At 53.2% G+C, this 24,063-nt stretch overlaps 7 protein-coding genes and 1 non-coding gene across 8 annotated transcripts; 5 read left to right on the forward strand and 3 right to left on the reverse strand.

Moving 5' to 3' along the window:
- Positions 1-109: 109 nt before the first annotated feature.
- BDP81DRAFT_332987 (glucans biosynthesis glucosyltransferase H) lies at positions 110-1,834 on the forward strand (the record flags this gene model as incomplete). Its single annotated transcript, XM_060585635.1, has 1 exon — positions 110-1,834. The coding sequence occupies one exon, from the start codon at positions 110-112 to the stop codon at positions 1,832-1,834; it is 1,725 nt and encodes a 574-aa protein (XP_060439085.1).
- A 227-nt stretch (positions 1,835-2,061) lies between these two features.
- On the reverse strand, positions 2,062-4,386 carry BDP81DRAFT_485108 (permease for cytosine/purines, uracil, thiamine, allantoin-domain-containing protein). Its single transcript, XM_060595138.1, has 5 exons — positions 3,999-4,386; positions 3,911-3,933; positions 3,559-3,845; positions 3,429-3,508; positions 2,062-3,373 (listed from the first exon to the last, which is right to left on the reverse strand). The coding sequence occupies exons 1-5, from the start codon at positions 4,119-4,121 to the stop codon at positions 2,183-2,185; spliced, it is 1,704 nt and encodes a 567-aa protein (XP_060439086.1). The 5' UTR covers positions 4,122-4,386; the 3' UTR covers positions 2,062-2,182.
- Positions 4,387-8,245: 3,859 nt separating this feature from the next.
- On the forward strand, positions 8,246-9,503 carry BDP81DRAFT_440178 (uncharacterized protein). The gene is made up of 3 exons (XM_060591479.1): positions 8,246-8,548; positions 8,616-8,656; positions 8,716-9,503. The coding sequence occupies exons 1-3, from the start codon at positions 8,287-8,289 to the stop codon at positions 9,403-9,405; spliced, it is 993 nt and encodes a 330-aa protein (XP_060439087.1). The 5' UTR covers positions 8,246-8,286; the 3' UTR covers positions 9,406-9,503.
- A 390-nt stretch (positions 9,504-9,893) lies between these two features.
- On the reverse strand, positions 9,894-9,988 carry BDP81DRAFT_t345. Its single transcript has one exon. It is a non-coding gene; the product is annotated as a tRNA-Ile (tRNA).
- A 760-nt stretch (positions 9,989-10,748) lies between these two features.
- On the forward strand, positions 10,749-11,892 carry BDP81DRAFT_440179 (uncharacterized protein). Its single transcript, XM_060591480.1, has one exon. The coding sequence runs from the start codon at positions 10,855-10,857 to the stop codon at positions 11,440-11,442; it is 588 nt and encodes a 195-aa protein (XP_060439088.1). The 5' UTR covers positions 10,749-10,854; the 3' UTR covers positions 11,443-11,892.
- Positions 11,893-12,028: 136 nt separating this feature from the next.
- Positions 12,029-13,534, reverse strand: BDP81DRAFT_440180 (short chain dehydrogenase). Its single transcript, XM_060591481.1, has 3 exons — positions 12,677-13,534; positions 12,480-12,593; positions 12,029-12,426 (listed from the first exon to the last, which is right to left on the reverse strand). Exons 1-3 carry the CDS (start codon positions 13,253-13,255, stop codon positions 12,226-12,228), a joined length of 894 nt encoding a protein of 297 aa, XP_060439089.1. The 5' UTR covers positions 13,256-13,534; the 3' UTR covers positions 12,029-12,225.
- Positions 13,535-15,295: 1,761 nt separating this feature from the next.
- BDP81DRAFT_399721 (transketolase) lies at positions 15,296-17,619 on the forward strand (the record flags this gene model as incomplete). The annotated part of the gene is made up of 3 exons (XM_060588608.1): positions 15,296-16,594; positions 16,646-16,807; positions 16,882-17,619. 3 exons carry the CDS (start codon positions 15,296-15,298, stop codon positions 17,617-17,619), a joined length of 2,199 nt encoding a protein of 732 aa, XP_060439090.1.
- Positions 17,620-19,442: 1,823 nt separating this feature from the next.
- BDP81DRAFT_399722 (fungal-specific transcription factor domain-containing protein) lies at positions 19,443-21,707 on the forward strand (the record flags this gene model as incomplete). Its single annotated transcript, XM_060588609.1, has 1 exon — positions 19,443-21,707. One exon carries the CDS (start codon positions 19,443-19,445, stop codon positions 21,705-21,707), a length of 2,265 nt encoding a protein of 754 aa, XP_060439091.1.
- Between the last annotated feature and the right edge of the window lie 2,356 nt (positions 21,708-24,063).

The raw sequence follows: 24,063 nt of genomic DNA on the forward strand, positions 1-24,063 counted from the left end.
GCCAACCTTTGGCATAGTTATCGATACGACTCCAAATCGCGAATATCGGATTTGCTCAGCACACCTCAGGCTCAAGACGAGTGTCATGGCCTCGAATAGCGATGCTGGGATGTCAATCCCCCAGCGCCGGTTGTTAGTTGTTGCACTCAACAGCATCACGATCCTCCCTTTTCTTTGGATCAACTTCCTGATATTCATGCGAAGCAAGTTTACTCTTCTAGACATCAACATTCTGCTTTGCGGAACCATCTGCATCCCTTGGCCTATTGTCAGCTTCTGGAACTCTGCAATTGGCCTTTGTATTATCCTATTCGGCAACGCTGAGAAATCTGTCTACCCCTATTTTCGACCTCGGGGACTTCTGCCGGAGCTCACGTCTACGGCAGCGCTGGCTATCTTCATGCGCAACGAAGACCCAATTCCAGTATTCGACCGGCTTTACGCCATGCAAGAGAGCCTTCAGCAGACTGGTTGCCTGAAGCACTTTCGCTTTGTCTTAATTAGCGACACCGATCACTTGGACGTGGCGCAGATGGAACACGAAGCCTTCGCCCAGCATGCCGCATATCTGAGCAAGGGCATGGCTAAAAGTCCAATATATCGACGCCGCGATAGAAACACCGGTTACAAGGCTGGCAATCTCAAAGACTACCTCGACAACCACTCCAAAGCAGACGACTTCTTCGTCACTCTCGATTCTGATAGCGCCATGAGCGGCGACTTGCTCTGCCGTCTGGTATCTAGCATGGAACGAAACCCCCATATAGGCTTGTTGCAGACCATAGTTATCGGAATGCCCGCAGTCAGCGCCTTTACACGGCTCTACCAATTTGGCCTGCGTCATGGAGTGCGGACCTACAACATGGGATTCAGTTGGTGGGCTCACGACTGCGCCCTGTACTGGGGCCACAACGCTATCATCCGCACCAAGGCCTTCCACGAACATTGCATGCTCCCCAAACTCCCCGGCAAACCGCCGCTCGGTGGCTATATCCTAAGTCACGATCTGCTGGAAGCAATGTCCATGCGTCGAGGCGGCTACGAGGTCCGGGTGCTCCCTATCGAGACGGAAAGCTACGAGACTAATCCGCCTACCTTTCTCGACTTCCTACGTCGCGAGCTCTGCTGGTGCCAGGGGACAATGCAGTACTGGTTCATGCTGAGCGAGCCTGGCATCCACCCCATCAGCCGCTTTCAGGTGTATCAGACCTTGACCACGTATATCGGTCAAGCTTGTTGTGTTTTGATGACACTGGCATGCGTCGCGAAGGAGGTCATGGGAGAACCAAGTGTTGTTCAAATGAGCCTCGTATTTAGCTGGACTCTACACCTTGTTCTCGCTGCCTTCGGCATGTTCCCCAAACTCGCCGGCGTCTTTGAAGTGGTGACAACGTCTTCCAGGCGCTACGGTGGTAGTCTCCGCTGCATCCTATCAACTCTGATGGAGATGTTCCTGATGACGCTCATCGCCCCGATTACGGCTGTGGCCGTTGCGGTGTTCTTGGGCGGCCTGCTCAGAGGCAAGTCTATTACATGGGACGGGCAAAACTGCGATCGGCTCGGTCTCAGCTGGTGCGATAGCTTTCGTGTTTTGTGGCCGCAGACCGTTCTTGGTTTTGAAATCTTGCTCGCTGTTCAAGGCACTGCCACGCTAGCATGGGTTATCCCATCAGCCGTTGGCCTCTTGCTCGCGGTACCCATCGCTGTAATCACGGCGTCGTCCCATTTCGGGAATATGGTCACTTCTATGCGCCTCTTTGAGATTCCTGAAGAGACTCAGCTTCCGCCCTTGTTGCCTGAGTTGATTCCAACAAGGTTAAAGCGAAGAAGTTGAGTTGAGGTACAGGACAGCTGACCCTGGGGAGGCAACTCCTTCGATGCATGATACAAGTGCGATAGAGACTTTCTTCATGAAGTCTCTCCATATCTTATCGCAGGTGAAGGGTTACACCTCGTAGTCAAGAAGAGATGCCGGCCACTCAATGGGTTGAAGCATTTGGCGTTGGTTCAAATTAGTTTCAATCAGATCACCAAGCATTTGTAGTTCAGTAGAAACATTTAGTTCTTCATTCATTTCTTCAATCATACGCTCAAGAAAAATCGCAATTTTGCACTCCTTTTGCACAATAATGGTATCATCCAAATCCAAACCGCCGACCCCTTCATAACCCTTTACTCCTTTTTAAACATGCTTAGACCCATCATCAATGCCCTTGGAAGGGCCAAGGACTCTCTCCTCGTCGTAATCCTGGCTACTACCAGCGTCATACGCGACGCGGATGTCATCAATCTCCTCTCCAACTTCCATCCACTTGTCGCTAGTAGCAGGGATAGGAGAGATCTTGCAGAGACCCCAGTACACGCCACCAGAGACGAGGAACCCGGCGAAGAAGTTGAGGTTGTAGATGTATGTAGCGCCGATAGGGACATCAACCCCAATCGCACCGACGAATCCGACGACGTTGGGCAAGATTCCGGCGATGTAGGCGGCATACCCGCGCCAGTGGAAGCCGTAGGTGAAGTAGTACGGGCCAGTCTTGCGTGCATCGTACAGCTCTTTGATCTCAAGGTACCCCTTTCTGACGACGTAGTAGTCGGAGCACATGACGCCTGCGATGGAGCTGAGGAAGACGCTGTATGCCGAGAGGTACGTAGTAAACTTATTGGAGTCCGTGAGCAGGGTGTACGGGCACATGGCCAGGCCGACGGCAGCGCAGATGTATCCACCGCGACGGATGCTCAGGTACCGGGGCAGTAGAGCGGTCATATCGGTACCTGCGGAAACGGAGTTGGCGGCGATGTTGGTACCGAGTTGAGCCAAAGCAAACGCGAAAGCAATGACGAACACGCCAAATCGCTGAGCGGAACCGCCGTCATCGATGAATCTCTCGAGGAGCTTGAGAGGGTCCCAAATCTCCTCGCCGTAAATGACCGCCGAGGAGGAAGAAACCATGATACCGATGAACGAGGTGAAGGCGAAGCCGATTGGGATCGTGAAAAGCTGGGACCAGAGAGCATCGTTGGGCTTCTTGGAGAAACGAGAAAAATCGGGATCGTTGACGATAAGGGTCGCAAAGTTGGCGATGGACGACATGACGCCCTTGACAAATTCCCAAGCCAATTCGCTGCCATGAAGCTTCGCGGGTTGACGAACGATGGGACCGATACCGCCGGCGCGGACAATGGCCCAGATCATGAAGGCGATTCCAGCGCATGGGACGATGTATGACTTGACGGTGAACAAGTGTCGGATCTTGTGGACGGGGAACCATATGGCGGGTAACGAAAGCACCCAGAATAGAAAGAACGAGACCCAGTCCGCGGTGGTTGTGCCGGATGATGCAGAGAATGTGTTCGGGATCATTTCTCGGTCCTGTTTTGAATTAGATTGAAGGCCTCTTAGGCATCCGGAAGACATTGCCACTTACCCAAGACTTCCAGATGGAACGGATCATGAGGTAGATGCAGTGACCACCAATGTAGGCTTGGACACCGTACCAAACACAAGCTGAGACCGGTTAGTCAAGTTCATTGTTGCGACGAAGTCAGCGGGCTTACCCATGGCGGCACGGTTGAAAACAGGCCACAAACTTCCCCAGATTCCGAAGGACGATCTGTTGACGACGGGGAAACCAATGTGGTACACTGCACCGATGCGACCAGTTGCACATATGAAGCATCCAGCAATAGCGTAGCCGATCCAGACGCAGAGCCATGACTGCCACCAAGAAAGACCACTCACAATCATGGAGGACGAAATCATCCATGTGTTGACGTTGAAGGAGTCAGCGACCCAGAAGGCAACGAAGTTCCAAGGTCCCCATTGCCGTCTCTCAGGCTCGACTCTGTCTAAAGGTCAGTCACCACGCTCCGAGAGGCGTCGTGTGCACCTTGTGCAGCAGTCACTCACGGTTTCAGATCATAGTTCGTCAGCTGTAGGTTGAGAGTGTTAGAATCATTCCAGGTGCGTCGAGAAGTTCTGAGCTGGCAGATCTTACCATCAGCTGAGCGCTGGTCAGCCCAGGCTCTGATTTAACGGCGATCTTGTTCGCCAAGTAACCCAGCCTTGAGCTATGGGCCTTTTCCGGCCGAGCAGTCGTAGTTGCAGTATCCATGTCCATTTTGGCGATTGTCTCTGGCGACAAGGACTTTGGCAGGGCGTGGCGAGGGGTGAAGTTCGGGACTATCGTGATGACTTTCGGATGGTTTCGAATCGGCGAGCCGTCAAGACACCAGTACACGGACCGGTACACGTTGCGATGACGATATGCACGTGAGAACGAGACGGGAAACCGAAAGACTGGGCTGCAGGGTGACACGGGTCGTGATCCGCAGGATGACACCCCAAAGTAGTGGCGATACCAAGGCAGTCGAGCAGTCAAGTCTGGTCGTTGGTTGAGGGGGGGGAAACTCCAGCTGTTCTCTCTCAAACGAAGGAGTGAAACCGAGACGATGGAGGAGATGTCGACTGATATTTATTCACATGCTGGGCCGGTGTCGCTCTGGATATGGAGAGGCTGATAAAAGACCTCGTCAGTTCCACGAAAACGAGTCGGCGGTACCTTGGTGTCAACGATTATCGACTGATGGACCCGGACATCGCTGCGACAAACCCCCACATGGGACAAGCGTGACAAGCTCTTCAAGGTCGTCGCCTCCATCTTTCCATCCCGCTGGCGCTGGGCAATGGAGAAGCAGACGATTGGGGAAAAGGAATGCGGACGGGGGGTGACAAGCCCAAGAACGCAAGACAAGACCACGCTACGAACCGCTTTCAGACAAGGGTGCTGCCGGTCTCGCCGTGATTGCAGCAAATTGAAATGCTCCCAAGTCGACAACGACGTCAAATCTGATCGAGTAACAGGACGAAGCCCTGGCACCGGAAACCGTAAAATCTCTGGTCCTTTGGACGCATTCCGCGGCTATCATTGGTTCGTCCCAGAGGAGAAAATGTTCTTATCAGGGGCGTTGGAGGTGGCACCGCGTTAGTACGGCTACGAGGAACGGCTCCCGCTCGACAGCCACGCACCATGATGCCTGTCCGGCATGGGACGGTGCGGCTATGTATGATAAGTTAGCTCCTCTGACAGGGGTAGCTTATCATAGATGGCGCCCAAACCCCGCATGTTATCCATTACTCGATCTCATCGAGTCAACCACCAAAATGTGCGACTCGCGGCATGATATCGATTGCCTCACGTAGCCTCAAGATACCCGACAACCAACATGATGAACTAGAGGATTTTTCTTCATGTCACTTGGCTCATGTCACTTTAGATTCTCTTTTCCCTGTCTTCGTCACTCGCAACTTGCCGTGGCAGTCTTAGACCAAGGTCACGAGGTCGGCACACTGCAAGACCTGGAGGGAAAAGGAGAAAGCTCTGTCCGTACTTGAACACGAATTTAATGCCAAGGTCAATGACATGCTCGTAAACCAAAATTCCCATATAAGATTCAATTATGGCCGTTTAGCTGCCTCGTAAAAGCCATCGTTGTCTGTTTTTCTGGACTTTGAACAGGTCGCGTGCTAATTAGCATTCCACATCTTCGGTACCTGGGGCTCGGAACCATTTCCAGCCCAAACTTTTGCCCTGCAGCCGGTACATCTTGGCTGGATCGTCTCCTGATAAGATGATGGCTGGAAAGCCTGGAATATCCGCACCAGACCAAGTCCAAGATAAGGACTGGGAGAAGGGAACCCTTGGTCCCACTCGCTTCACATGGCTGGGGGATCTTCCCCCCGTTCGATCGACACACCAACTCGTTTCCACTTATCTCCAGACGTTCCCAAGCTCCCCCAATTTCTTCCAGACGGCAGAAGCGACAGCAGACGCACTCGAGACATCTCCCTATCTAGAGCCAGGGCGAGCCCAAGTAGGGTGCTGCTCAACCCCTAGGTGCCGGCCTTGGTTGCTAAATGTGAAATATTTAGGCGCTGATTCTCGTATGTCGCTAACGAACCATGATAAGATGGTGGCCGGCGGCGCAGAATGCTGAACTTTTCGCACAGAAATTCAGCCGCAGCTACGATCGCAGAATTTGAGTTGTCGCACCGGAATCACACAGAGTCGCTGCTATGATGGTACTTTCTCTGTTGTTCTTAAACGGAATCTCACTCGATGTAGAAAGGCAATTCCTCGCATGTGATGTTGAAAGAGAGGTCTCGGGCCCGGGTGGCGCGATGCGTTGCGAGCCGTCGGAAAGAATTGTGCATGGTTCACCCTAACAAAATATTGAAGGGCGACCGCGCCGCCGGCCACAGCAAGGTTTCGGCTACGGAAATGGCATTTTCAGCACTATCTACCTCGTGGCTGACAGCTTTGCCAGTGGCTAGTGCACGGCAAGTTAATGTTCTCGGTTTATCTCAACAGCAACACCCACGTTCTGGATGTGTTCTGGATCAACTAAACGCCTGGTCCTGTCAATTTGAACGATAGACTAAATCTTGAGGAGGGTAGCTGTATTGCTGAGTATCTTGACTATATGCTACGTGAAGCGGGGTTCAGCATTTATGTCACCGGTAGTCTACGTACTGCCAGGCCGCCTTCCCGGCCCTCTTAGTATGTATCGTGCTCCATGATAAACTGAACCAATCCAGCCTAAAATCATGGACCGGTTTATTAATACCTGCCACGATGCAGTGGCTACCTGACATTGCAAGTCGCAACTCTCCATCTGGGAGGTATTACTTTGTTGCTGCAGTGAACAGCTTGCCCCGGCCCCCAAGTCCTCTGCGCCGTGTTCTCAGTCTCAATCGTCTCACGAGTTCTTCTACAGTGCCGATTCCTTTGGCTTTAGTGATCAAATCTCATCACCAGCATGAACGTAGACTGTCAGGCAAAGCTAAATGTACCTAAGGTAAGTAGTGACGAATAACCATTGCTCGAAATCTCATCATTGCCAATGATTACTATAGTGATATACTTGCAACAGTCTGTAGAGTTGATTGCGACCCACTTTAAGCAGTACGTCAACTAACAATGCCTAAAGACAACTATTCAACGAGACATAGGTGTAATAACAAGAAGTCCGCATTAAAAGTAGAAGAAGATCAAGCGTAGCTAGCTGTGTAACTCATGCGGTGTCTGGGTCTCAGTAGAAGAGAAAGAATAAACCACACGGCTTCAATTGGATACCTACCAGCTACCCTTGAGCAACTCGGCCGAGATTTCGGAAGACGGGGAAATCAGAGAGGGAGTCTTTCAGACCAAGAAGAAAAAGCATCAAGAGTGAGTCTTTAGAACCTAAATGCAGTTATACAACCATACTACTACTTGCAGGTTTCAAGCTAGTCCGGCCAAAGACAAACTCTAAGAACGTCATCAATACGGCTATTGGCGTTGAAGTTTTTGTCAGGTCTTAGTTACAACATAATAACATAGCCCCCAGGATTTCCTTAGCTAGTACCCAAAAGCGACTGGTTTTAACTCATGTTTCGAATTCTCGCGACTAACCGGGCAGCTGTCTGATTAGAAGGTACAACATGACACATATTACCGTAGGATTCCTCTGTGTAAAATGTAGCATTCATGTTCAATCTGGAGAAAACGAGGGCTGGATCATATAAGCGTCTCGGGGATTCGAGCTGCCCTCATTTCCCATACTCTAGATGGACACGTATGACAATGAGACCTTGGTTTGGAAGATTCCCAAAGCAGAAGGTGGCGCTATGGCGGGATGCTGAAGAAAGAAGAGTCGGCAAACCAGAGTCAGGCCCTGCGAGTCCCAACTCCATGTGAGTCTTGTTCCTTAATTCGTGGCAAACATCTTGGATATGTTGTGACGGCTGCCTGGGAAGCCACACCTCCCAACCGTTCCCTAGCGGCCGTTGCCTGCGCTAATTTCTGACCTGAAGCCTGGTTATCATTGTCCCTCTTGCATGTCGAGGGGCTGGATTGTTGGAGTGGCTGACATTCTGTCCACTCACAAGACGATACCAATATGCACAACATAGCGGTATCCCTTTCCAGCCTTCGGTGGGACATAATAAGAAACTTGCGGCGTCCTGACATAGCTCAAGTAGATTTATCTCAAATGCAAGCCAATTGATTCGAGGTTTGTGTCGCATATCGCGGTTTTGCAGGGCTGACTTAGAAGAGAAGAGGGGTTGCCTCTCATGCTCCCGTCACAGACGTAGACGCTCGCATCCCTTGCTTTCCCACCAGCGGCGTGTTGAATATTAGAGCTGTCCCCGCGATTTCCGTCCTTCGTAATTAGTCCATCTATCTTCTTGGTTCCACATATTATACATACTGCTAGCGTTAAAGTCGATTTCTGTTCGACAGCATGATGATTGTGTGTCCCGGTGAAGGCCCTTGTCGGTCGGTTTTCCGGATTATGCTCAGTGCCTTTCTCATTGCCGTGCATGTGGTCTATGCACAAGAATGCAACCACGCCGGCGGCTGGTCTCTTCGGTTTCCCAGCTCTTCATGTCCCCAAGATGCCCCTTTTGAATGTGGAAAGGCCGGAGGACTTCAGGTTCGGTGCTGTCCCTCGGGGCTGTCGTGTGCGGGCAACGGCAGCTACGATGGGAATTACTGTTGTCCAGGTTCGTGAACACATCGTGATGCCTCTCACTTCATACGATCTTCTGCTGACACTTTTTGCCATGTTAGACTCCACTGACTGCTCTTCCTCGGCGTATAATCACCCCAAGGTACCTCGCGCCATTCCCCAGTGCGATACACCGAGACGAGTATCGTACTAACAACCCAGTGCCCTGATCCGGCTTGGAGTATATGGGTAGCGAACGATACTGTCAACGATAGGCCGGATACTGGCGCATGGTGTTGCAAGCCAGACTACAAAGGCGTATATCGAGACAACGGTACTGCCAACTATTTTTGCACGGCAACAACCATCTCTACACTCCAGCCTAGCTACTACTGGGCTCACATCCTCACTACGACGACATCGTGTTCTTTGACTGCAGCGCCCGCCGGCTTGTCTACAGCGACGTCTCCAGCTTTGTCTTCGGCTACATCCAACGCAACTTCGGCTGGGACTGCAACAGGCGTAGCATCCAGCACAGGCACTCAGTCTGTGTCAACGAGCATATCAAGTTCAGACAGTCAGGAACCTGTCGGAATCCCAATCGGAGTCAAAGTGGGAGCAGCAGTCGGCTGTGTGGCCGGCGCCGCACTGATCGTCGCAGGAATCCTCTTCATTAGAAAGAGGAAGCAAAAGACGATAGTAAGAGTTACACCGCCTGGAGTCACGGAAGAGGGACGTGGCAAGTCTGCGGCCAAGTACTTTTACAAGGGCACGAGGCGTCCTAGTGAACTGGAAACAATCGAGCGGACTGTTGAGCTCGATGGCGTGAAACCGACTTATGAGCTTGACGCGACGAGGAAAGAAGATCAATATGACGTTGTGTCGCCGATGAGCATGCGACCAGGCAATTAGGAGTCTCCATGAACAAATTCAAAGTGACGGATAGCGAGATGCATACATAGCGTTGAGTCAAGTTGGTTGGCTATGATATTAATAGGTATTGTCTACCGCCTTTCCGTACATGCATTGCTGTCTCTTGGTGGAAGGGTGCAGTGCTGAAAGCTCAACCACGAACAAGCAACCAACCGGACGGAGAATTAATCTCCACAGGTCCAATGCCGCCCGTCCATGATACTAACTTCAAGGCTTACCTAGGAGCCATGGATCAAGCAGACTCTGACTACCGTAATGAGTCCATGTCGAAACGCCGAACCTCTATAGACTTCTACAGGTGACTCACACATTGTCTGCCCGTAATCCCGCAACCCCCAACACCTTGCACGCCTACAGCCGCCCGCCTAGTCTCAAAACGTTCAGAAAACTTTGAGGCACGCCTCCCGAGCCTCCACGATGCAAGTGATATGACTGGCAACCACCATCATGGCCAAAAACAAAAGATTTGATCAGTGAGAGGCTTGAACTCTCGGCCTTGGCATTACTCAACATTTCTGATGAAATATTAGTACCACGCTCTAACCAACTGAGCTAACCGACCAGTTGTTATTGATGTCAGAGCTGTGGAAGTGAAGCCCTAAACCCCACTGCAGTCAGCCCGCAACGTGGACATCGTGAGATTAGGGGGACCCACTGTTGATGGGGTCAACCTAACCTCACCCGCTTCACTGGACGGGAATCGGATGTCCTGGTAGCTTGTAATGTCTCTGATCATGAATCGGTTGACCCTTGAAGATTGTGTTTTTTTTTATATGTGTATCCGTCCCATTGAGTTTAGGATGGCGTCAGTACTAACCTCCCTGCACGTGGACTTTCTACAAATCAGCTTCTTTTCTAAGACTTTTTGTTCTAGTATATAAAGGAAGTAAGTCCGGAACCTCGTGTAAGCATATACTGACGCTACTCCGCACTCTATGATCTCAGTCCCAGGTGGTGTACAGTGCAATGTTGATACCCCCTTAGGACGCCCATCCCTGTGTAATCTACTTTGAGTAAGCCTCGCTCTCCGCCTGTTGCGGTGTACCTTGAAATCTGAACGGCATGTTATGCTTTCAACTTCCGATGGTGTCGTGAAGTTTCAACAGTCCTATGTTGTCTCCGAACCATACATAATCATGTGAGGTTTCGGAAAGTCACAAGCTATCTCCGATGACCTTGTTGGTGGCATACCTTGGGGAAAGATATATAAACACGGCCTTTCTCCCTCTCCTGTTCTCGATTCTCAAATCAATCCATCCTCTCATCCACTACTTTGGAGAATCTCATAACACACCATCCACTCTTCTACTGGTAATCAGATTCTCAAACTACTCTACTCATCCTCGCACCACCCCCATCAAGAACATCACCTCACCTCACCTTGCAAACACCACCCACGCAACTCAAACAACCCAAACCACCATCAATATGCAGCTCTCATCTCTCCTCATTCTCACCATCGCCACCATGACCAACCTGGTCACAGCAAAGGGCGGCCCCCCAGCCAAAATCTCTATCCCCCCCTCGGGCAACCCAGAACTCTGCCTCAAGCGCCTCGCCACCTTTCCCAACCGCAACAACAAGCGCGTCGACTTCCTCGGCGGCCGCTGCATCCAAGCCCGCACCTACAGAGGAAAATTCGGCCCCTACAACGGCGACTTCTTCTTCGAGACGTGCTGCACAGACAAGGACGACAACTATGGTGAGCCGACTTACGTCAATGTTGACGAGTGCATGATATTCGATCCCGTTAAGGGCACGCTCGGATGGAATAATCTCAACGAGAAGAAGATTCGCGATCACTGCAGCATGTGTGATGTCAACCCCGCGCTCTTCGCCAAGGATGGGTATCCTGCTGGTCCGTACTTGACCTGCGAGTGCAAGAAGGACAATAATGAGGTGGTTGAGGCTAAGATCTGGTTGGGAACGGATAGTAATGCCTCCAAGGAGCCCAAGGATACGTTTTGGGTCAACGAAGGGGGCAAACTCACCTGCAGGAAGCAACCGAAGCAGTAGAAGCAGGGTGCTTACCAAGTTACTGCGGCGTTATCAGGATCAAGGAGGTTCGGTGTACGATAGAGTAGGGAGTCTCGGTCTTCCCTCAACGATACACCACTTCATGGAAGAGGGCAGCAAGGGTCTCCACCACCACCACCACCACTCAACGTACAAGGCCTGCATACAACATGTACAGATTAGGCCGAAGACGACATCGGAGATCCAAGGCTATGAGGAGAAATGCACTTGAGCAGGAATGGATGATTATCTCTTCAAGCTATCATAGTCAAAGCAAGGCGCGAGGAACGATGCTTGTCCGAAGGAGCTTGATTGACGAAGAGATCGCAGTAAACACAAACAGCAACCACAAATCTCTGGAGAGGGACTGCTATCGAAGACCTTGGGCGTTCATGGCGTTACATTAGCAACACATAGGTTGCATTCATCTGATACCCAATAAAAGCTCAGTGCATCCTCAATAAGTGCCATAATTTGGTGAATTAGCAATAACATGCTCACATCACAAATGATGTCTCATGGTTGAGCCTGGTAAATCTGTGTCTGCAAGCTAGAAATGTGAACAAGTCGGGCAAGATGATGTTATCGCTATTAATGCTCGCTCTATTCGTACTGATTCTACACTTCTAAGTATGCGTTGCCTCTCGGCTGCGTGAATATTCTTCGCGCGCTGCAATGAGGGCTTCTAGTGTGACAGTTTCGTAACCCCATCTGATATCGTGAGACCAACGCCGTTTTATCCGAGATACAACTATCGATGCTTTCCACAAGGTAAGAAAATGATTAAGCGGAGGCGCAGTGTCCACCGTCAACACGGAGGTCTGCACCGGTCATGAAAGAGCTGCCTTCAGACAGGAGGAAGACGGCCGGGGCCTTGAAGTCTTCGGGTGTGCCCAAGCGCTGGAGGAGAGCGCCTCTCATCCAAGTGGTTTCGACTTCAGGCTCGGCCTGCAGGAGTTGATCGGTCATTGCGGTTCGGATGTACTGTTGATGGGTTAGTGATGAATGGTGGTGATTGGGGGATGAGTGAGACTTACACCAGGCGACAGAGTGTTCACGCGGATACCATATTGACCCCATTCCTGGGCGACAGACCTGCACATCTGCTGGACAGCGGCCTTGCTGGTGTTGTAGGCACTGCATGTCAATCCCTGCCGAGGGTTGTTAGTCCAGTATTCCCAGTCATGTTCAAACCAGTTGAACCTTGAAGGTCGAGGTGGAGATGAAGACTCACTCTGTTGGCAATTTCTCCAGACATGCTCGAAATGAGCAAAATGCTACCCTTGCTCTTGCGCTTCACCAACACGCGGGCGGCATGCTTAGCCGTTACAAAGACACCGACGACGTTGACCTTTTGTATCCGCTCAAAGTCGGCGACGGGGTACTCGAGAGCGGGAATCTTCTGCTGGATGCCAGCGCAGGCGACGGCGCCCCAGAAGGGAGCACCGCGGCTGTCGGCGGCATCGGCGATCTCCTCAAAAACCTTTTCCGTGGCCTCCTCGTCGGTGATATCGCACTTGTGGTAGGTGATGGAGAGGTTCTTGGAGGTGGCGAGCTTGGTGAGGTGCGCCCACTCGATGGGTGAGGGCTCCGGGAGGATGTCGAGACAGGCGGCGTTGCCTCCGGCTTCGAGGATGGCAAGGGCAAAGGTGATGCCCAGGCCGCGGCCGCCGCCGGTGATGACGATGGTCTTGTTGGCGAGGGAGAAGAGTTGAGGTGTTGCGACGGAGGAGGTGAGGGGGTCCTTTGCTTCGGGAAGGGGGTGGACGGGCTCTGTGGGGAGTTCCATGTCGCTTACTGCTGCGGGAGACATTGTGAATGGAGTATTGGGTATCTTTGGTGAACCGAGGACGAAGAAAGAGTATTACAATAGGCGTGTTGCTATAAAGGCAGACGACGGCTCACGCGTAAGGTTGAAAGTTGAATGGAGTAAAGGCGAGTACGAGCAGAGAGAACTGGTGGTAGGAGACTCGAAACACGGGAAACATTGTGGTCACGGGTTGGTTATTTGAGGGATACTGGACAACCGGGGAGGACGGGGCGAACGGGAGAGGACACGAACGGGCGTCGCTTGGAGTTGTGTGAAGTGTGTGAAGCTGCGAGATGCCGGCCGAGCCTCCACCATGGGAGGTCCCGATGCGCCGGGGCCCCAGACTGGGTGCTGTGTGGTAACTGTAGTTGTGTCTTGAGAAGTCTTTGAGACGGCGTTCGGCATTGAATCCGCGCGGTGACAAACTTGGAGGGGCGGAACAGGTAGGGTGGTGGCAGGGCAAGTGGAAGCGCTTCTTGGCGGGACGTGGACGCCAGATTGGCAGATGGCGGGGTGAACATGGGGGGGGGAGAAGCAAAGGTCGGCAAGCGTCCGAGTGGAGGGGTAGAGAGAAAAAGGAAACAAAAGTAGAATGGCACGATGGGAAAGTTTGGCTCTGCGGCATGGCTCTTGATTTCAGGGTCTCGACTGGACTGAGGGGCTTGCGGTAGAGGTGAATCGTGATGGATTCATGGATAAGGTTTCGGCGGCTATGGTTGTATGTGAAGTGAAGCCTCGAGAATAGTTCCAAAGAGATTTGCAAGATGTACCGGGCCCACCGGAGCCCAATGTTTCGATAAGGAGGCGATTTGGGCCGCAGGTGGGAGAGTTCAAGAAGGCCGAAGCGATGGACGGCAAGTAGCTATTCCAAGGGACGGTATGGGGAGCAGGTAGAGTGTGCATTTTGTTAATGTCAAAATGTTTGTAAGAACTGTGTGTATCCATCCTCCTCCACATATCAAGTGGAATTTTGGACAGCTGTTGGCATGACTGAGCCACGTATACTGGCAGACTTTGAGACTGTCGAGGATCATCAATCCAGAGAAACTGGAGGCCCTGGAGGAGGACGGGGAAAAGGGTACGAATTCGAGGGTATTCTGGCGGGGAAGAAGATTGAGACGGTGAGTGGCCAGAGTTGATTATGTAAGAGACCCTTGCATTAAGGCACGTGCCAGATACGTATCGTCGCGGCGCTTCGAATCTCCGGAACTGTCGGGCACGGGCCATAGCGGGGCAATTCAAAGACCCGCACTTTAACCGCATCTTCCAATCATTCGCCGTCAGAGCCACCGCGGCATGGCCACTCTCACGCCCCGAGTCTTCGGCATTCTTCCCTTTTCTCTTTTTTTTTTCTTCTTTTTCGGTTGTTCATTTTGCCATCTTTTCTTACTCGCAGCAAATGGAACAGACAGGTCTGTCACATGGGGAATTACTCACTGTCTGTTTCAATCTCAACTTTTTCGGAAGCTTCCCATCGTCTGAGCATCTATCTCATTGCGCTTCTACTAATTAACCCTAGAACCAAAACGAGCACGTAATACTCCGTACATAGAGTCTAGTACACAATTCATCAGACTAAACCTCAACTTCGTCAAGTGACACTGGAGCTGTTCTTCTGCCGAGTCCAATGTCAGCCGAAAAGGGAAAACCTAAGCGCTGCTTTCCCGATACTGCAGTGCTTCGCATTGCTGGCCATCCCACTCTCCATCCCAAAATGGTCATCTCAACCACCTAGAGGGGTCTCAAGTTGCACCGTTTGCCCATGATTATATCTGTCGAAATGGCCGCAATGAGTTGCCCTCCGTCTCTGGCTTTGTTATTCCATCATCTCTTGCCTGACTTTTCCTCTCATTCCCAAGCAAGAGAACTTCATTGAGACCAAGTGCTTTTTGCATACTCCTTACCATTGCGTCACGTATTGCCCTTCGTTCACTACATCGAGCACAGTCGACCAAGAAACCCGACGGCTCAGTGCTACTACTACCCCTTATAACACCAAACCCGAGATACCCTCATCCTTTAATAAACCGCCGATACCTCACAATGGCCCCCAGTGCAGTTCCCTCAGAGCCCGTGGCTCAGGGCATCGTGGCCGCCAAGTCTCTCAATGGCCCCAATAGCCAGTTCCAGCTCACCGAGAGCGAGAAGAAGGAGGTCGACTTCGTTCTCCGCACATTCCGCTGTCTCATCGCCGATTTGTGTGAGCAGTTCAAAGGCGGTCACCCGGGCGGTGCCATGGGCATGGCAGCCATCGGCACATCTCTCTGGAAGTACGCCATGAAGTACTCGCCCAAGAACCCAAACTACTTCAACAGAGACCGTTTCGTCTTGTCAAACGGCCACACCTGTCTGTTCCAGTACAGCTTTCTGCACTTGACCGGGTACAAGAACATGACGATGGACCAACTCAAGTCTTACCACTCCGCTCGCACCGACTCCATCTGCCCCGGCCACCCCGAGATTGAGCATGAGGGTATCGAGGTGACGACCGGCCCCCTGGGCCAGGGGATCGCAAATGCCGTTGGTCTGGCTGTTGCTACCAAGCACCTCGCCGCTACTTACAACCGCCCCAACTTCCCCGTCGTCAACAACATGACATGGTGCATGATCGGAGACGCCTGTCTGCAAGAGGGTGTCGCCATGGAGGCGATCCAGCTCGCCGGTCACTGGAAGCTGAACAACCTCGTCGTCATGTACGACAACAACCAAATCACCTGCGACGGCAGCGTCGACCTCTGCAACACCGAGGACGTCAACACAAAGATGCGCGCCTGTGGCTGGAACGTCATTGAGATTGAAGACGGCAACTGGCACCTTGAGGCTATCGTCCGCGCCATGGACCAGGCTCGCAACAGCAAGGACAAGCCTACTTTCATCAACATCCACACTGTCATTGGGGTTGGCAGCGCCGTTGCTGGTGACGCCAAGGCCCACGGTGCCGCGTTTGGTGCCGCCGATGTTGCCAACATCAAGAAGACCTTCGGCATGGACCCCGAGAAGCACTTTGTTGTGTCGGACCAGGTCTACGACTACTTCCGCCAGGCTGTGTCCCGCGGCGAGAAGATCGAAGCCGAGTGGAACCAGCTTGTTGAGGGATACTCTCGTGAGCACCCGGAGCTCGCTGCCGAGTTCAAGAAGCGCGTTTCTGGAGAATGGGTCGACGACTGGCGCAAGTTTGTCCCCGCCAAGGAGCATCTCCCTACGACGCCTACTCCTTCAAGAAAGTCGGCTGGTCTGGTCTGCAACCCCATTGCCGCTGGTCTGAACAACTTGATGGTCGGCACTGCAGACTTATCTCCTTCAGTGAACATGATCTGGAAGGGCAAGGTTGACTTCCAAAACGTAAGTAGAAGATGATGGTCCTTCTCTAGGGACGACACTGACACCTCTCAGCCCGACTTGAGAACTTCATGCGGCATCAACGGCGACTACTCTGGCCGTTACATCCACTACGGTATCCGCGAGCACGCCATGGCTTCCATCTCCAACGGCCTGGCTGCCTTCAACAAGGGCACCATCCTCCCCGTCACCTCAAGTTTCTTCATGTTCTACATCGTAAGCTCTCTTCCCATCGCTTCTCGCGAAAGCTGTCCATCAACCTTGAGGACCGTACTGACACATCTCATTAGTACGCCGCCCCTGGTGTGCGTATGGGTGCCCTCCAGCGCCTGCAACAGATTCACATCGCGACCCACGACTCGATCGGAACCGGCGAAGACGGCCCCACCCACCAGCCCATCGCCCTGCCCGCCCTCTACCGCGCGATGCCGAACCTCCTCTACATCCGACCCTGCGACAGCGAAGAGACGGCCGGCGCCTTCATCCTGGCCATGGAGTCCAAGAACGCCCCCACAATCATCTCCCTCTCCCGCCAGAACCTCGAGCAATACCCGCAATTCACCTCGCGCGACGGCGTGCAGAAGGGCGCCTACGTCTTCCAGGAGGTCCAGGACGCCGACGTCACGCTCATCGGCGTCGGCGCCGAAATGGTCTTTGCCGTCAAGACGGCCAAGCTGCTCGCGGAGAAGCACAATATCAAGGCCCGCATCGTCAGCTTCCCGTGCCAGCGCGTCTTTGACCAGCAGCCGATTGAGTATAAGCGCGAGGTGCTGCAGTACCGCTCCAAGGCGCCGCGCGTCGTCATCGAGGCCTACGCCGTCAACGGGTGGGAGCGCTACGCCGATGCCGGCTACTCGATGAGCACGTTCGGACACTCGCTTCCCGGCCCCGACGCGTACAAGTACTTTGGCTTTGACGAGGCTGTCATCGCGCCCGAGGTCGCCAAGCTTGTCGAGGAGGTTAGAGCCAACGGGGTCGAAAGCCTCAGGGGCGAGTTCCGCGATCTGAACCCTGTTCACCACCACTAAGACGCCATCAGTCATGAATCATCTATGAATACCCCCTATTTTAGATGAGGTGGTTTTGTTTTTCTTCTTTTGACGGAAAAGTTTGAAGAGGGCGGATTCGGTAACGGAAACGGGGACACTAGCGGCGTTCAGGGCAACCGGGGGGGGGGGGGGATTTCGGCAGGCAATGGAATTGCATAGAACACGGATCATCACCCTTGATTCTCGATAATAATTGAGTGCAAAAAGAGTCACGAATCTGTTCGTTTTTGGAAGTATCAACGACGGGGACGCTGCAGCAGGCCATCAGCTGGTTGCATCCCGAGTCATGGAGTGAACTGCTGTCGCATAGATGGCTCGCTGTGGGTGAGGTTTGATTGGGCTCATTTCGACGGGTCGAACTGGTGAAGATCGCACTTTGAGGCTGTGTTTCTTTTTTCTGCTTCTCAGGTGAGATTGAATGAGAATTGGACCGTAACGTATGAGTTTACAGACATGCACCTCAGCTCTCATCTCTCATCTCACATCTCACATTACTTACTCAAAACTGCGAATGACAACTGTCTATGAGCCTGATTAAACCGAGACCAGAGACGACGATTAACAAGATCTTACTCAAGTCCAACGTGAGGATCTGGAACGAGGGTGAGAAAAAGCTTGAGGGTTGCTCTCGGTTTCTTTGGCTGACGGGGTGTGGGGGGGGGGGGGGGGGGGGTATGTGGAGTACTTCTCCAACAATTACCACAACGCAAAGCCTCAAAGACGAACTCATCCTTGGCTCCCACTGCTAGGTAGCCAGACTGTAAGACTAAGAAAGAATGGCGGGGTTGACGGGCGTGACGGGGAGCTCCCACGAAGAGGAGCGCCACTCGTGACGAGGGCTGTTGGGGCTTTTGGGGCTGGCAAGACTGTGCAGAGTTTGTCCCCAAGTCGAAGTCAACAAGGATCCCCCATGCCATCCCCGGGCCAATCTTCTTAGCTCTACAAAGTGCGGCAGACGGCAAGACAGGAGACGCCAGTTTAGCAGTCCGTCCGACACCGCTTACAGCTTCCCCCAGACTTTCTCCCCGCAGAATCTCTTCCTCATGTGTGCCTCTTGTTTCGTCTGCCTCCCCGTGACATTGTCATTGTCTGGGTGCCATAGCTCCCTCAGTCACTGCCGGATACGCAGCCGCCCTCACGAGCCTTGATAATCAACAGCAGAGAGAGCAGAGAGTCAGTCGTCATCACATTACTGTGAAGAGGCTTCCATTGGGCATCAACAAGTCGACCTGGAGTTCGTGGATTGAATGTTGCCAAGCGCGGGGGTACAATGGGATGTCTGGCTCTCGGCAGATGTGAATAGTAAACTCTGTTTGATATCAGACGTCTTGGGGACCGGGGAGCTATCGCATCCCGCAAGATACCCTTTTCTCTCTTACCCTTCACACTACCTTACCTTCAACGGCTATCCTGAGTCTTGACTCCTGACCATTGGGGCTTGAGGGTTCGCCGACGTGGCCCATAATATTTTGCCTCTCCTTGCCTTATACACATCCCATCTCGACCTACTCTCAGTCGCGCCCGCTCCCGATCCTCCGCGGGAACGCATGTCGAAGCGCTTTTTGCTCCACGAACATCTCACATAACCTTTTTTTTTTTTCCCTCTAACCCTTTCCCTTTTTTCTTCGTTCCAATTGTGGAGGGGGACATACCCCCGCAACACCCGTTCTGCAGCGGATTGTGCCAAGTTCCACCACACCGGAGAGTTGCCGCCGCTGCGCTTACGGATTGCGAATTCGGATGCCCGAGTCCAGACGGTCTAGACCACGCCCACAGCTCGAGCCGATGAGCTCGACTTCATCATGGCCGCCGACGACGAGACGCAACGCCAGCCGTCTCCCGTCGTCGACGATGGCAGGGCCCCACGTCCCCCGATCGACCCGGCCGCGGGCGATGGACCTCCGCCGGCAAAGAAGAAGAGGACCCGGACCCGGACGGGTTGTCTCAACTGTCGCCGCAAGAAGCGCAAGTGCGACGAGGGCCGTCCGGCCTGCGGCGGGTGCTCGAGACGGAAGGAGGTTTGCGAATGGGGTATCAAGGTGACATTCCGGGCCGAGAACGCCCAGACGATATTGCAGGATCACCCGTCGATGAAGAAGGCTCGGCGCCCGCCACCTCGTCGTCACTTTGAGATACTCGACGTCACCAGCGAGGTAATCCGCGATTACCACCTACCACCCGGCTTTCACGATTACGATTCAGATCGGGAACTTGAACCGGACATTTCGCCCATCGAGAGCGGAACTCACGGCCCGCACCACGAAGACGACGACGCAAAGAACTTTGACAGTCCCGTTTCCTACACGACCTCGACGGCCGGTGGCAACACTGCCTCTATCGCAGGATCAAGCACAGCAAAAAGGACACTATCTTCATCTGGACCGAGTTCTGCACCGACGGACCATATTCCCATCCCGGGCTATGGCTCTCTTCTGACACCATCGACGCGGCGGGAGGATGCGTCGAGCGACAAGGGACACCCACCAACAGGCGACCGCATGGACTTCCAGGCTTCACCCTCTTCAGCATCACAGGTCATTACTGACAGCGCTGTTGCAAACCTCATTTACCTGAGCCAGGGAGGCGCAGGCCAAGGACCGCATGAGCATCCTGTGTCCACCGTCAGCGGTCTGCCCGTCACAACTCTATCCCTCGACCCTCTGTTGGATACGCCATTCGACTTCATGGACCAGATGTTCACGCCCGAAGGCTCCTACGAAGATGGCATCTTCTTGCCGGGCTCGGCATACCACGAGCTCCATTCTACGCTGCGAAACCACCTCATCCAAGAGGTTCGCTCAAATGGCCCTACAAGACCAGCTTCGCCGGCCTCTGGCCAGAACTCCAGACGGAGATCCATCGACGCCAGCTCCGGGCCTTCCTCGTCCAACGAGGTGGCCGAGACAGTCGGCGAAATATCTTCCGATCATGAGCCCCCTCGTCTTCCCCTGGAGGAGGAATGCGCGCTATGGAAGAACTGGGTGGGCGAGATTTCGCCCTGGCTGGACAAATTCGATAATCAGCGCCACTTCCAGCATTCCCTTCCGACGATGGCTCGGTCACACGATCATTTGAGATACTCCATGCTCGCTCTTTCAGCTCGACAAATGGAGCTGAAAGACGGAAGTCGGCCTACAGACCAGAGCCTGGCTCTTTATCAAGAGGCGATACACCTACTACTACCCCAACTCCCGACGCGAACAACAGCCGTTATAGCTTCATGCGTCGTACTTTGCGTTCTAGAAATGGCCAGCTGCTCGCCAAAAGCTTGGCGCAGACATCTCGACGGCTGCGCCAGTTTGATGGAGGCCGTTGGGATGAACGGCTTCGTCGGCGGCGTCGAGCAGGCGCTCTTTTGGTGTTTCGTCCGAATGGACGTCTGCGGTGGCCTCATTTCCTCGGTCAAGACCTTGATACCGGTCAACCATTGGGCATCGCCAGTCAACCTCGAAACAGATGTTGGCTTATTCCTCACCAACCCCGGCCACGACATGTGGGCCAATTACGCAGTCTACCTCTGTGCCCAGGTTCTCGACCTACTTGCTCCACTAGCCAAGGCCAACCCAGGCGGACTCTTCTTTGACGGGCCAAGAAATGACATGAGATATCGAGTACGATGGATGAAGCTTTGGAGATACGTCGAAGATTGGCACAGCCGCCGGCCATCCCAGATGCAACACATCATGTCGATACCCTCCTCGGACGCGGAACCCTTCCCAAAGATCTTGTACAGCAACCCCGCCGCCATTTCGGGGAACCAACTATACCACACGGCGTCACTCTTGATGCTACAAAATAGACCGGCCTCGCTACGACTATCACCGAGGCCTCGGTCAGCACTCTGGCACGCCAGGCAGATTTGCGGAATTTCAATGACTAATCACCACCACGGGGCGTGGACCAACAGTGTCCAGCCCCTTTGGATTGCGGGACGTTGCATGAGCCATCCTGCGGAGCATCGCGCGATACTACAGTTACTAGAAAAGATCGAGACAGAGAGCGGATGGGGCACCAAGTGGAGGGCAGATGACCTGAAGGAGTTTTGGGGTGACTTGGGAGACGGTTAGTATCCCGGAGACGAACGAGACAAAGACTTTTTTTTCTTTTTTTACGTCATGTTTTCTCTTATTTCTCTCTCTTTTACTTTTTATGATCTTAAAGATGGAATGAAGTGCTCTGACACTAAATCTCGTGCGAGCAGCTCTAGCCGCTCGGGAAGGCATTGGCGCAACGAGACCTCCACGTAACGCGTCGATATTCAGTGTCGGCTCTAGTTTCGGATCAGCATCCAGTCTATGAAGAACACTGCGCGCGTGGCACTACCGTTCCTACTTGCTACCTTACTACTTCAAAAACGCGACTCAGTCAAGGAACCCGTCACAGTGGTTGACAGCACGCGGTCTCCGAACTGCTGGAATCCGAGATTAGCATCAGAGAACAAGCGCCGCCCCTCCTCCCCTCATCCTTCCCACCGTCCCCGCGGGTTAACAATCTGACGTTGGGATCCAATCTGGTCCGAGGAAAGCTGCCCCATGGGACGAGATTGGCGGGTCCAGACGTCGGGACAGGACGGTTTTCCAAGGTCAAAGGCGTGGGTCGCCATCTCCACACTTTCCCTCCGCCCTCCCCCCTCTTCCATCCCCAGGAAGCTGCCCGCGAGTAACACTACTAATACTGCGGAGACCAAGTACTCCGTAACGGCTTACTTGACGGCAGGCGGAAGCCCCCATGGTGCGGCGTTCATGCGGGATTGCGGAGGAGTGGCCAGGGACTGGCCGGGGTGAGAAGAAAAGTACGAGGATGACCTCATTTCCCCGTCTCCTGCTAGGGATGGTTCGAGGGATGAAATAAGCGCGGGTCCTACAGTTATGCTACCCATGAAATGGCTGAGATGTACTTGTCTCGACAGTGATGCGATCGGACGGCAACTCGTGCCGCACTCGGGATGAAGTACCTTGAGATGTGGCTGATCAGATGTGGTTTCACGCGTCCCGGCAGTTGAAGACCACAACGTTGACTGCCATTGCATCAAGTTAGTTGGTGCTGCCACTGCGGCGTTCATCATCCCGCGGCAAGTGAATCTGTCCAGTCATCAAGTCACAGGGATCTTGCTTAGACGAGGAAGGGGAACACTCTCTACTTGGACAGATTTGCATTGGCAAGAAGATCGGAGAATAGTCCGTCAGGGTTGATGGATGAGGCTTGGGGCCATGAGGGTGTGGCAGGTCGAGCCGCAAGCTTGGTTTAGCGGCTGAGCGGCAACTTGCCTGCTTTCTTCTGAACAGGCGCTACGAATGGCCTTTCCTGGGAATTGGATACTAATTAATGAGAGGGCGTCGACACCGGCTCAAAAAGACACGCGAAGGAAGTCTTGTTCAGCCAAATTAACTCGGCCGTTGACTGTTCGCTTTACGCCTCGGAGAGAGCTGGAGTACCGAAGAAGCAGAGGAGGAATGAACGGGTGAAATCCCACCGGCCACATGAAAAACAAAAACAAAAAGGCGCTTTCAACTTCCTTGATTTTGTTGCAGAGGGCAGCTCCACGCATCTTTACGCAATGGCCCAAACTCGGCAATTTTCGCCCTTGTCCCTGTCCGTTTAGTCCGTCTTAAGACTCTAGCCCCTCCGGCAATAGCCCCCCCCCCCCCCCCCCCCGGATTCGCAGCCGGGACCTTGGCTTTTTCTCTCCCAAGTACTCCGTAATTGCGTAAAGCAAGCCTGTACAGGGGCTGGGCGAGAAGGACGGCTCCGCCTGCATATAGGAAATGCATACAACGTTGTCTGTAACCATATACTTCCTAGTCTCTAATACCGTTGAGAAAAGGGAGGCTGAGAGGGTGGAAAACTCTTTCACGCCCGCATCCCGGAAACTCGCGAGCTTGAAGAAATAGGACAACGGTAACACTGTACACTGGTACAGATCCCCCCTCGTCGCGAGTCATTTAGACAGCCATTCTCACCCAACTATGCGCGTCCAACTGCCCGCAGAAACTGTAACCAGGCCAGGGACGGTATTCAAAGTACAACCCTCCTGGTCTTGTTCACTCCGTCAGCATGTTGTTTTCGGTTTGGCTTAATCAACCTCCGCGCTGGGGTCCCCGCACTGCGGTTCTCTGTGTGGGGGAAGAGAGAGACAAACGCAGAGACTCTTCCTCTCCCATCTCCACGGTGGGAAGAGATGCAGCCGACTTGACACACTTGGGCTTCTACAAGGTTTTGCAGCAATCAAATGACGTTGTTTCGAACGCGGGCCAGCGATTTCTAGACGAAGAAGAACAGTCCCGGTACCGACCAAGAGGATTTTGGAGCTAGCGGCTGCAGTGTACCCTTTTTCTCCTTCAACACCAAAGGCGCTTTTCCTTTGCTCTGCATGGCATGCCTGGATTGGATCTGTACATATAGAACCGCGTTCCCCATCCATCG

This window comes from Colletotrichum phormii (genome assembly GCF_030913505.1).
Source record: "Colletotrichum phormii strain CBS 102054 chromosome Unknown BDP81scaffold_31, whole genome shotgun sequence".
Taxonomy (NCBI): domain Eukaryota; kingdom Fungi; phylum Ascomycota; class Sordariomycetes; order Glomerellales; family Glomerellaceae; genus Colletotrichum; species Colletotrichum phormii.

Excerpts from the sequence above, each read along its gene's own strand:
- BDP81DRAFT_485108 (XM_060595138.1), bottom strand. The coding sequence starts at position 4,121 with ATGGACATGGATACTGCAACTACGACTGCTCGGCCGGAAAAGGCCCAT. Across the intron at positions 3,934-3,998 it reads TGACCAGCGCTCAGCTGATG|CTGACGAACTATGATCTGAA; the intron begins GTAAGATCTGCC and ends CTCAACCTACAG. Across the intron at positions 3,374-3,428 it reads GTTCCATCTGGAAGTCTTGG|GACCGAGAAATGATCCCGAA; the intron begins GTAAGTGGCAAT and ends AATTCAAAACAG.
- BDP81DRAFT_440178 (XM_060591479.1), top strand. The coding sequence starts at position 8,287 with ATGATGATTGTGTGTCCCGGTGAAGGCCCTTGTCGGTCGGTTTTCCGG. Across the intron at positions 8,549-8,615 it reads TGGGAATTACTGTTGTCCAG|ACTCCACTGACTGCTCTTCC; the intron begins GTTCGTGAACAC and ends TTGCCATGTTAG. Across the intron at positions 8,657-8,715 it reads CGGCGTATAATCACCCCAAG|TGCCCTGATCCGGCTTGGAG; the intron begins GTACCTCGCGCC and ends CTAACAACCCAG.
- BDP81DRAFT_440179 (XM_060591480.1), top strand. The coding sequence starts at position 10,855 with ATGCAGCTCTCATCTCTCCTCATTCTCACCATCGCCACCATGACCAAC.
- BDP81DRAFT_440180 (XM_060591481.1), bottom strand. The coding sequence starts at position 13,255 with ATGTCTCCCGCAGCAGTAAGCGACATGGAACTCCCCACAGAGCCCGTC. Across the intron at positions 12,594-12,676 it reads CTGGAGAAATTGCCAACAGA|GGATTGACATGCAGTGCCTA; the intron begins GTGAGTCTTCAT and ends AACCCTCGGCAG. Across the intron at positions 12,427-12,479 it reads TGAACACTCTGTCGCCTGGT|TACATCCGAACCGCAATGAC; the intron begins GTAAGTCTCACT and ends ACCCATCAACAG.